Genomic DNA, 12980 nt, shown 5'->3' with positions numbered 1-12980 from the left:
AATTTAAAACATGATAGAAGGCTTTAGTAACAGACTGATGGACTATGTAGTTGAGAATTGGAACTTTTTGAGAATTCGTTGTAAGATACAGTAAAAGCTCACCAGAAATCACAAATTAAATGGTGACAAGAATGTGATGTTAGATATATATATTTTCTTCACACCATTCAACATACTACACTGTCAGTGGATAACGGTATTAAAAGTAAACTGAATGTTTCTAAATAGGTAACAAATTATCTAAACTTAGAGACTGCTAAGTTACTAAGGAAAGTATACCAGATTTAACGTTTATAATGAAATAGCAACCTGTAACCAATATTAAAAATATAATCAACAAATCATTGTAGCAAAATATCAGAAAAAGATCTAATATCCTCATTGACATTTAAACACCCTTTGGGGAAAGCCTCATTTACCATTTTTTGATTTTGTTTTTTTTCTGCAAAAGTCACTAAATATTTAACTTTCAGCTCATCTGAAACTGCTAGAAATAGACTGATGGCTACACTGTTTTTTGTGCACATATATGTGATTTTTCTCCCCAGCTTTTCCTGATTTCAGAAATGAAAATGATTTCATTTAAATATGAAAAAAATGTTAAGTACTTTCCTTGAAGGTATCATCATGAAAGCATTTAGCTAAGAATAACTCATTCATGAAAACTAGTATAATAATGGAAGTTAAAAAAATTTTTTTTTAAAGCTAGAGAGATTATGTGTGCCAAACCAGGATGGCTTACTCTTGTCTGATAAAGCAGTGGTGCAATTTGCTACTGATGTGTTTGCTTAAGGGAGACGTGAAGATTGTTGGATGAATGGTAAATGGTGTTCATTTGGTTTCCTACAGACAATCCTGAGACTATTAACCTGATAGACATTCTTCCTCATGTTGGTTAGAGTATGTGTTGGCACATTTTACAGAGGATCTTCATAAAACTAAATTTACTTTTTAAAAATGATTCTTCTTATTGAAGAATCATTTGCATACAGAAAAGTTCACAAATCATAAGGCCATTGAATTATCAAAAAATGAACTCAACTTGTATAACCACCACCTGGGCGCCTGCTCCTGTCCCTTCTCAAATGCTACCAATCTCTCTGTTCCCCCAAAGTAGCCACTATCTGACTTCGATTACTGTAGATTAGTTTTTTTCTCTTACTGATTTTTTTCCTTTGAAAATCAACTTTACTGAGATGTATTTTTCACACCATAAAATGTATTCATTTTATGAATGATGAACACTTATACATATATATCTGTTAACAACCATGGCAGTCAAGATAGAGACTGTTTCCATCACTTCATGTGCTTCTTTACAGTAATTCTCCCCCTGACCCCCGCAGTTTCTGGCCCCAGGCAATTACTGATCTGCATTCTGTCACTATATAGATGAATTTTGCCTGTTTTAGAATTTCTTATAAATGGAATCTCATAGAATTAGGTACTCTGTGTCTGGCTTCTTTTGCTTGTATAATGTTTTTTGAGATTCATGTTATTGTATGTATCAGTTGTTCAAGACTTTTATAGAAAAATGCTAAGTATATTCCATGGGATATCCATAGGGATATTCCACACTTTGTTTATCCATTCACCTGTTAGGGTTGATTGCCATTTTTGGCTATTATGAATAAAGCTGCTATGCTTGTGGAAGTCTTCCTATGGACTTAAACTTTCCTTTCTCTTGTGTAAATACCCAGGAGTACAATTGCTGGGTCACTTGGTAGGTTTTATAAGAAAACCGCCAAACTGGCTTCCAAAGTGGTTGGAACATTTACATTCCCACCGGCATTATGTGAATGTTCTAATTGCTTCACATCCTCACCAACACTTTAATTTTAAACATTTTAGTAGTATCCATATCTCATTGTGGGTTTCAAGTTGTACTTTCGATAACTGTGGTAAAAATGAGTCTATTGTCTGTTTTTATAAGTATCAGTAGATATTGTGGTACAAAATTTGCTAGGGAAAGTCTGTTACCAGCGCAGTGAATGATGTGGCCTGAATTTTAGTTTCTATTTTGCCTTTTATTTTTGTAGCTTGAGAATATCCTCTGAGTAGGAGCATGTGCTATTACTTCTGGCAAGGAGTACAGGACCAACATTGAGGCCTCCATACTATGCTAGATGGGTACTTTTGTTTGGCCCAGTAGTCAGTTTTTTTCCCTTCAGGCTTGGAATAGGTCAGTGTTTCTTCCAGGTAAGCGCCAGATGAAGTAGTTGCGGCCCCCCTCCCCTCCACCACACACACACACACCCACCCACACACACACACACACACACACACACACACACACACACAGAGTATGTATTTTAAGGGTCTTCTTATGTAAAAAATAATTTCTTTAGAAAATTAGAATAGTAAACTTAGTGCATGTTCTCCTGGGTGTATCAAGGGTAGTGTAAATGTGGCAGTTTTCACCACATTTTATAGTCATTTAGTATTGAAAATTTTATAGCTGATTTCTTTCTTTGATTACAGTGCCCATATATCTCCTATCAGCATCTTACCAGCCTCTGCGGAGTAAGTAGTATACTTACAGAAGACAATTTAAAAATTAAAAAAAAATATTACTAAACTGTAGAAATTAAAATCATGTATTTATTGTACTTACTTTAGAGGAAGGATTGTACATAAGGCAGTGAAACCAGTATTTTATGTACTTCAGTGAGAAATGAAGAAGGAATGAATTACACTCACATACAAAATAAAGATGAACTTTTTTTCACTTGATTTTTTTTTTTTTTTGCGGTATGCGGGCCTCTCACTCTTGTGGCCTCTCCCGTTGCGGAGCACAGGCTCCGGACGCGCAGGCTCAGCGACCGTGGCTCACGGGCCCAGCCGCTCCGCGGCATGTGGGATCTTCCTGGACCGGGGCATGAACCCGTGTCCCCTGCATCAGCAGGCGGACTCTCAACCACTGCGCCACCAGGGAAGCCCCTCAGATGATTTTTTTTGATCTTCTGAAATGACTGAAAATGTCAAAAGAGCTTTTTTATGAAGTTTTTTTTAATGGCTGCTTTATTTATATATGTATGTATGCATGCATGCATGCATGCATGCATGCCGTGGCACACAACATGCGGGATCCTAGTTCCCTGACCAGGGATTGAACCCGTGCTCCTTGCAGTGGAAGCACGGAGTCCTAACCACTGGACCGCCAGGGAATTCCCTGAAAAGTCTTTTTAAATGGCTTTATATGTATTGAGGTGAGGAGTGAATTACTGGGTCAAGTGATCATTCATGCCTCAGTAGTAATAGTGACATTATGATTGATTTGTATATCTTATTTGGGCAAATTTCATTTTAAAATTTAAGCCAATATTATGTTTTCCTATTTCTTTTTCCCCTCTAGCCTGTTCCTTTAAATACCATTATAAATTTTTTTTTAACTGGTTGTACATTTTAAAGTTTGTGTTTATGTGACCAAATAACTAGTTAGGGTGACTGCTTCTCACTAAAATGTGTTCTGTTTTATAGCATTTTAGAAAGAACAATTAGAGCAGCTGTGGAACAGCACCTTTTTGATCTGCAGAGCAGCATAGATCATGATCTTCAGAATTTACAGCAGCAAAGTCTAGTGTGTAATAATGAAGCAGGAAGTGTTAATTGTGATGGGGAAGGATCTAATAACCAGTAAGAAACTTTTAAAACATTTTACTGTTATTTATTGAGTTATAAAATTGTTTTTTTCTTTTAAAAACTGTATTTTTTCTTAAATGATGGGGTGTCATTTTACTTGAGCATTTCTGAAAGTCAGTGTGAAAAGTGACTTTGTATATACTTGCATATAAATTGTGTATACTTCTTAACATTGAAAATCTCATAAGTCTTCCATTAAGGTAGTAGGCATTAAGTCCAACACAGCCTGTGAACATCAGATGAAGTAGCAAGCTTACTTTTAGGATCCATGTTATATGAAAAATAACTTTAAAAGAAGTAGAACTATATTCTGTTCTCCAAATGGTCACACCATGACATGCAGTTATCTAGACAGATAGGTACAGGGACAGCAGATTGACATCACTCCTAGTGCACATGGTCATTGAGTGGAATGGTAGATGGAATCATCCTTTGCTATTTAACTTATCACCTGCCTCCAGCCTTTGCCCTCCCTACATGCTGTTGTTTTAGGTTAGCTGTTAATAATTGAATTTGTGTAAGTTAAAAGTACTCTATGTACTGTGTGATGTTACTCCACTTTTCATCTGACTTGTTACCTTTAAATGACAAAAGCTTCATCTCCTTTCCTTATTACCTCAGCCCTGCACTTTAGTATATATAGGTTCCTTTCTCTGAGACCACAGTGCAATGATTTCATAGTTTGCATTGATCAGTTTTTGTTTTGGGGACAGATCTACAGAGCAACATCGATCATGATCTTAAGAAAGATGTACCCAAGTTTGGAGAATTCACAAGAAGGCAAAAAAAATTGATGACTGGGTAGAATTCTGTTTTTGTTGTTAAGAATTAGATTTTTAAAAGGCTAAGTGTGTCGAGTATACTAGACTAGCTATCAAGTATGAAATGAAACTGAAAAATTAATGGATATAAAAACCAATGCTTGGAATATGTTTATGGAATACTGTATTGTACAACTGCAGGTGTGCCATGTAGTCTGCATAGATAGCATCACCAGCCTGTGCAGCTCGATATGATGGCCCTGATTTATGTGCTTTGAAGGCATGATTTGAACTATACAAGTGGATCTAGGGAGTATTTGAGTTGAATATGAAGGAAAGAAGCAGTATCTAAAAGTTGGAAATAGTAGGAAAATGTTTCAAAGGATATAATATAAGCAGATTTCTTGGAGTTTGCCCTTAGGTTAGCTAGAGATCCTGAAAACCTATGCCCATACTCAGACAGTATTATGGAAATAACTCATATTCTCATTAATAGTGGTATCATCTTTATAAACAAAAACCTGCAGTGTTGTGCATATTCTAAATTATATAAGATGAAAAAATATGCAGTAGGAAGCTATTCCTGTTGTACTTGATAAGGTGTTGGACACTCTGGTACCTAGTGCTAGACTTGTATTTTTTTAATCAGTAAACAGGTCATAATTATGATTTAGAGTATGCATTTATAAGGGAAATCATTATTTTGGCACATAAATTATTTTTAAAACCACTGATTTGCTTTTGAAAATATTCAAAGTAGATAGCAAACCAGGTAGGTTCCTCACAACATCCCATGGAGAGACAAAAATAAACTTTGTACACTTAATAATCTAACTTGGCAAGATAAAGAAACTGTGGCTCTTTATGAAAAAGACAAATTTTCTTTGACAAGGAAAAGTGTCAGATTGTTACTTTTATTTATTTATTTTAAAGGCATTACGTATTCAACATGTGGCCTGATCTGACTTTTTAATCTTCATTACTAGGGTTGATATTGCTGATGGTATTATTAATGCCAGTGAAGGTAACAGAGACTATTCAGAACCTGTGGCTAGCACTGATTTAGACAATGAAGTTATGCAGCAAGATTTTGTATTTGAGGATGAAGAAAATAACCAGGTAAGAAATGCTAAGACTTAAAAATCTCTGTGTTAGGTGTACTAGATTACAATTCTGATTGCTTCATGTGTTCCTTTGATACCAGAAGCCATAGTTCAGTATCTTTGCTGTTACACATGTTTGTCTTGATTATAAGTCCCAGGAACATACATACTCTCAGTAGAGGTCAGGAACCATCATTGAGTAGAGAAGTAAATATAAAATACCTTATTTTAAAATACTTTTCTGGAAGGAAACAAATTACATTGTCAGCTAAGGTGGTTGGTGGTATTATGGTTGAATTTTGTTCTTTTTAAAAGCCCTGTATGTCCCAGATTTTTTCCTGAAGAACATAAGATCTTTTCATAATTATGGAAAACCCATGAACATCATTTAAAAAGTAAATTTTCACTGTCACAATTTTTAGTAGTAACGTTGTTTTTAAAATAATTTCAATAAATGTACAAAACAACATTTTTCTAAGACATGTTTCAAAGTTTAGTCTTGTTAACACTTTTTATTCTTATTTTTTTATTTTTAAAAAATATTTATTTATTTGGCCGTGCCAGGTCTTACTTGTGGGACACGGGATTTCATTGCGGCATGTGGGATCTTTAGTTGCGGCATGTGAACTCTTAGTTGCGGCATGTGGGATCTAGTTCCCTGACCAGGGATCGAACTCGGGCCCCTTGCATTGGGAGCATGGAGTCTTAGCCATTGGACCACCAGGGAAGTCCCTTGTTAACACTTTTTAAGATAATATACTTAATGAATGAGGAAACTTTCTTTAGCATGTTTTCATTCTAAATCATAAGCTAACATACCTGTAATAAGGAATTTATAGAGATTTGTATTCTGGCTTTGCCTCTTTTTTTTTTGTTTTGTTTTGTTTTTTGTTACGTGAGCCTCTCACTGTTGTGGCCTCTCCCCTTGCGGAGCACAGGCTCCGGATGCACAGGCTCAGCGGCCATGGCTCACGGGCCTAGCCGCTCCGTGGCATGTGGGATCTTCCCGGACCGGGGCACGAACCTGTGTCCCCTGCATCGGCAGGCGGACTCTCAACCACTGCGCCACCAGGGAAGCCCTGGCTTTGCCTCTTAATAGCAGTGTGACTTTTTTTTTTTTTTTTTTTTTTTGCGGTACATGGGCCATTCACTGTTGTGGCCTCTCCCATTGTGGAGCACAGGCTCCGGACGTGCAGGCTCAGCGGCCATGGCTCACGGGCTCAGCCGCTCCGCAGCATGTGGGATCTTCCCGGACCGGGGCACGAGCCCGTGTCCCCCACACTGGCAGGTGGACTCCCAACCACTGCGCCACCAGGGAAGCCCCTAGCAGTGTGACTTTGACCAAGTTACCTAACTTCTCTGAGTTGTTCTTTGCTTTTCTTTATATAAGTGGGAGGTAATACCTCTGTTAGAGGATTGTTATAAATATCCAAAGAAGTAAAAGTATAAAGTTATTTTATAAACTGGAAAACATTTTACAGAAGTTAAGCTGCTGCTGTTACTTTTACTGGACTTATATATTTTGTGTATTAATATTCTTACTCCCACTGGTGTATTCGATTAATCTCTTTTCATCTATTCTTGCTTATTGCTTCTGTTGTTGTCTCTTTGCTCTTTCCTGGTTTATCGGTTTCTGCCTGTCTACTGGATCATTCCCATCAGTGTAAAATATTTTGGCTGTTACTTTTCCCATAGGAAAAAACCCTCTCTTGACCCTTCTTCCCACTCTAGGTACACCACCATTTTTCTGCTTTCCTTTATAATAAAATTACTTGAATGAATTGTCTGTGTCTGTTTAATTTCTCTCCTCACATTCTGTCTTGAATCCATTCCAGGCAACCTTTACCCTTAACATTCCTCTGAAACTGTTCTTGCAAATCACTAATTATGTCTTTTGCACATTTTACTTGACCTAAGAGCACAATTTGATTCAATTAATTATGCCTACTACCTGGATGCATTTTCTTCACTTGGCTTTCAGGATATCGCACTCCTCTGGGTTTTTTTTCTCCTTGACTGGCTGCTCTATCCCTTTGCTGATTGCTTTTCATGTTCTCAGATTTAGTATGGCCCAGGGTCCAGTTCTCAGGTCACTAATTTTCATTCATTTGCTTGGTAATCTCATTTAGTCTAATGGTTTTAAATACCATACAGACAATGGAATACTGTTCAGCACTAAAAGGAAGTGAACTATCAAGCCACAAAAAAACCCACGGAGGAACCTTAAATGTACATTACTAAGTAAAAGAAGCCAATCTGAAAAGGCTACATACTGTGTGATTACAACTATGCTAAAGGCTCCCAGGTTTCTATCTCTAGTCCAGATCTCTCTCTTGAACTTCATAGATTCCTATACCCAGCTGTTGTACCCAACATTGAATATCTTATAAACATCATATAAACATTTTATATGCATCTTAACATGCACCAAACTGTACTTGTAATCTTGTTGACACGTGTGTTCTTCCTTTTGTCTTTAAAATCTCAGTAAATGGCAGTATCTCCTTCCACATGCATAGGCCAAAAGCCTTGGGTCGTCCTTGATTTCTTTCTTACTGTACACGTAGTCCGTTACGAAGACCTATTGATTGTACCTTCGAAGTTTGTATAGAGTCTGACCATTTTTAATGTTTCCGTTGCCACCACACAGGTCCAATCATTTCACTTAGATTAATACAGCCTCCTAACTGATCTTATCTTTTCCGCCCTATGGTCTGTTCTGAGCAGCAGCCAGAGTGATCCTTTTAAAATGAAAATTACATAATGTCAGTTCTCATCTCAGAACCTTCCAGTGCCATCTAGGTATAAAAATATAGCAGTAGGCAGTAGGGAAACACGGACTGATGGACAGTTAATGATTGAGACAATTCAGTCTTAAGGTGCTGTCTGGATTGCTATTTGCCCAGATATCCCTATGGCTTGTTTCCTCATCTGATCCTGCAGATTTTTCCTCAATTTTACCTTCTCAGGCCAAATCTCCTTACTCTGTATGTATTAGCAGGCCCTCTCACTGACCTACCTGCCTCTATCCAGTCTCTGAACTTTTTGTCCTTCTTCACTGTCTGCCCCCCTTAACCCTTAAATAGTTCTGTCACCATTGCACATATCTATTGTTAGTTTGTTTCTCATCATTAGACTGTAAACTTCATGAGGGCTGAGATTTTCATCTGTTTTGTTTATTATTACATCCCCATTATCTAGAACACATAGTATGTATTCATTAAGTATTTGTGGAATATATGACCAAACAAATAAATGTCACCTGGCAGATAGTAGGCAACTCAGTAGATTTGCTGAATGAAGTTGGTGTATTAGTTACTTTAAGAAAGCAGGAATTCTTTTTCTTTTTTAAGAGACTATTTTTAGATGTGTTTTAGGTTTACAAACAAAATTGAGAGGGAGGTACAGAGATCTCCCATATGTTCCCTGCCCCCACATATGCATAGCCTCCCCCATTATCAACATCACTCACCAGAATGGTACATTTCTTACCAAGAGTGAACTTACACTGACATACCATAATCACTCAAAGTCTAGTTTACCTTAGGGTTCATTCTTGGTGTTGTCCATTTCATGGGTTTGGAAAAATATATAATATACTGGGTTTTTTTAACTGTGCTCTGCCTGTTCATACCCCATCCCACCAGCAGCCACTGATCTTTCTATTGTCTTTATAGTTTTGCCTTTTCCAGAATGTCATATAGTTGGAATCACATAGTATGTAGCTTCAGATTGGCTTCTTTTACTTAGTTATGTGCATTTAAGGTTCCTCTGTGTGTTTTTTGTGGCTTGATATCTCATTTCTTTTTAGTGCTGAACAGTATTCCATTGTACGTATGTACCACAGTTTATTTCTCCATTTACCTACTGAAGGACGTCTTGGTTGCTTCCAAGTTTTGGCAATTATGAATAATGCTGGTATAAACATCTGTGTGCAGGTTTTTGTGTAGACTTAAGTTTTTAACTACTTTGGGTAAATACCAAAGAGTGCAATTGATGGATCATACAGTATGAATTTTGTAAGAAACTGCCAACTGTGTTCTGAAATGGCTGTACCAATTTGCATTCATATCAGCATTGTATTAGCATACCTAATGCTCTCTAACTTCACCAGCATTTGGTGTTGTCAGTGTTCCAGATTTTGGCCATTCTGATAGGTATGTAGTTGTATCTCATTGTTTTAATTTGCATTTCCCTCATGACGTATGATGTGGGGGCATCTTTTCATATGCTTCTTTGCCATCTCCTATATAAAGAGGTATATCTTCTTTGGTGAGAAGTCTTTTTTTTTTTTAATTGGGTTTTGTATTCTTGTTATTGAGTTTTAGTTCTTTCTTTCTTTTGGCTGTGCCATGCCGCTTGTGGAATCTTAGTTCCCCAACCAGGGATAGAACCCCGTCCCCTGCAGTGAAAGTGCCAAGTCCTAACCTCTGGGCCGCCAGGGAGTTCCCTGGTGAGAAGTATTTTAAGGTCTTTGGCCCAGTTTTCAATTGGGTTGTTTCTTTTTTTTTTTTTTTTTTGAATTTTTGAATTTTATTTATTTTTTTATACAGCAGGTTCTTACTAGTCATCCATTTTATACATATTAGTGTATATATGTCAATCCCAATCTCTCAGTTCATCCCACCTCCCCCCACCTCCCCCCCCAACCCACTGCTTTCCCCCCTTGGTGTCCATATGTTTGTTCTCTACATCTGTGTCTCAAGGGTTGTTTCTTATTATTGAGTTTTAAGAGCCCTTTGCTTTTTTTGTATAACAGTCCTTTATCAGGTGTGTCTTTTGCAAATATTTTCTTCCAGTCGGTGGCTTGTCTTCTGATTCTCTTGATATCAAATTTTGCAGAGCAGAAGATTTTAATTTTTTTTTTTTTAATTTTTTTTTTTAATTTTTTGCTTTATAACAAATTTAATCAGTTATACATATACATGTGTTTCCATGTCCCCTCCCTTTTGCGTCTCCCTCCCACCCTCCCTATCCCACCCCTCCAGGTGGTCACAAAGCACCGAGCTGATCTCCCTGTGCTATGCGACTGCTTCCCACTAGCTATCTACCTTACGTTTGGTAGTGTATATATGTCCATGCCGCTCTTTCACTTTGTCACAGCTTACCCTTCCCCCTCCCCATATCCTCAAGTCCATTTTCTAGTAGGTCTGTGTCTTTATTCCTGTCTTACCCCTATGTTCTTCATGACATTTTTTTTTCTTAAATTCCATATATATGTGTTAGCATACAGTATTTGTCTTTCTCTTTCTGACTTACTTCACTCTGTATGACAGACTCTAGGTCTATCCACCTCATTACAAATAGCTCAATTTCATTTCTTTTTATGGCTGAGTAATATTCCATTGTATATATGTGCCACATCTTGTTTAAAGATTTTAATTTTAATGAAGTCCAGCTTATCAGTTACTTGCTTTATGGATTGTGTTTTTGGAGGTGTATCTAAAAAGGCATCACCATTCCCAAGGTCATCTAGGTTTTCTCCTGTGTTATATTCTAGGAGTTTTATAGTTTGTGTTTTACATTTAGGTCTATGATCCATTTTGAATTAATTTTTGTGAAGGGTGTAAAATCTCTGCCTAGATCCATTTTTCTGCATGTGGGTGTCCATTTGTTCCAATTCCAATTTGTTGAAGAGACTATCGTTGCTCCATTATATTGCCTTTGCTTTTTGGTCAAAGATCAGTTGGCTATACTTATGGGGGTCTATTTCTGGGCTCTCTATTCTGTTCCATTGATCTCTTTGTCTATTCTTTCATCAGTACCACACTGTCTTGACTACTGTTCCTTTATAATAAGTCTTGAAGTCAGGTAGTATCAGTCCTCCAACTTTGTTCTTCTCCTTCAGTATTGTGTTGGCTGTTCTAGGTCTTTTACCTCCCCCCATAAAGATTAGAAGCAGTTTGTTAATATCCATAAACAACTTGCTGGGATTTTGATTGGGATTGCATTGAATCTGTACATCAAATTGGGAGGAACTGACATCTCGACAATATTGAGTGTTCAATCCATGAAAATGGGATACTCTGTATTTATTTAGTTCTTCTTTGATTTAGTGCCTCAGAGTTCTGTAGTTTTTCTCATATAAATCTTTTTTTAAAAATTAATTTAATTAATTAAAAAATTTTTTGGCTGCTTTGGGTCTTCGTTGCTGCGTGCGGGCTTTCTCTAGTTGCAGTGAGCAAGGGCTACTCTTTGTTGCGGTGCGCGAGCTGCTTCTTGCAGTGGCTTCTCTTGTTGCAGAGCACAGGCTCTAGGCACATGGGCTTCAGTAGTTGCAGAACGCAGGCCCAGTAGTTGTGGCACGTGGGCCCTAGAGTGCTCGGGCTTCAGTAGTTGCGGTGCACGGGCTCAGTAGTTGTGGCTCGCGGGCTCTGGAGCGCAGGCTCAGTAGTTGCGGCACATGGGCTTAGTTGCTCTGTGGCATGTGGGATCTTCCCGGACCAGGGCTCGAACCTCTGTCCCCTGCATTGGCAGGTGGATTCTTAGCCACTGTACCACCAGGGAAGTCCCCCTCATATAAATGTTATACCCAAATATTTCACTTTTTTGGGTGCTAATGTAAATGGTATTGTGTTTTAATTTCAGAATGCAGTTGGTGTTTAGAAAAGCAATTGACTTTTGTTTATTAACCTTGTATCCAGCAACCTAATAATCACTTATTAGTTCCAGGAGATTGTTTTTGTTAATGCTTTCAGATTTTCTACATTACATAGACAATCATGTCATATGTGAACAAAGATAGTTTTATGTCTGCCTTCCCAATCTGCTAACCTTTTTTCCCTTCTCTTGCCTTACGGTATTGGCAAGGACTTCTAATACAGTGTTGAAAGGGAGTGCTGAGAGGGCACATCCTTGCCTTGTACCTGAACTCAGTTAGAAAGTTTATAGAGTTTCTCACCAATAAGTATGATGTTAGGTGTAGGTTTTTTGTAGACAGTCATTATCAAGTTAAAAAAGTCCCCTCTGTTCCTAGTTTACTAAGAGTTTTTATCATGAGTGAGCGTTAGATTTTGTCACATGCTTTTTCTACATTGCTTGATAAGATCATGTGATTTTTCTTTTTCAGCCTGTTGATGATATCTTACATTATATGATTTTCAAATGCTGAACCAGCCTTACATACCTGGGATAGATCCTACTTGGTTGTTGTGTATAGTTCTTTTAGTAGTTTTTTAGGTGCTTGATTAGCTAATATTTTGTTGAGGATTTTTGCATCTATATATATTTTTCTTTTTATTGGAGTAGAGTTGCTTTACAATGTTGTGTTAGTTTCTGCTGTACAATGAAGTGAATCAGCTATATGTATACATATATTCCTTCACTATGGACCTCCCTCCCACCCCTCCACCCCCATCCCCCCATTTAGGTCATCACAGAGCACTGAGCTATACAGCAGGTTCCCACTAGCTATCTATTTTACACATGGTAGTGTATATATGTCAATCCTAATCTCCCAATTCCCTCCCTGTGT

The 12980-nt window shown here is 37.5% G+C and overlaps 1 protein-coding gene across 6 annotated transcripts in view; it reads left to right on the top strand.

Annotated features, from left to right (window-relative positions):
* The window catches only part of FAM13B (family with sequence similarity 13 member B), an 84139-nt gene that overhangs the window by 43657 nt on the left and 27502 nt on the right, over positions 1-12980 (top strand). For 3 of the 6 annotated variants that reach the window (XM_060093404.1, XM_060093402.1, XM_060093401.1), the window contains 3 exons: positions 2482-2523; positions 3481-3636; positions 5390-5522. In XM_060093404.1, coding sequence (XP_059949387.1) covers positions 2482-2523; positions 3481-3636; positions 5390-5522 — 331 coding nt within the window. The remainder of the gene's footprint in view (positions 1-2481; positions 2524-3480; positions 3637-5389; positions 5523-12980) is intronic. The other 3 variants (XM_060093406.1, XM_060093405.1, XM_060093403.1) reach the window with 2 other exon arrangements.

The sequence above is a fragment of the Mesoplodon densirostris genome, chromosome 3 (genome assembly GCF_025265405.1).
Source record: "Mesoplodon densirostris isolate mMesDen1 chromosome 3, mMesDen1 primary haplotype, whole genome shotgun sequence".
Lineage (NCBI taxonomy): Eukaryota > Metazoa > Chordata > Mammalia > Artiodactyla > Ziphiidae > Mesoplodon > Mesoplodon densirostris.
This window is presented reverse-complemented; position numbering and strand designations above follow the sequence as displayed.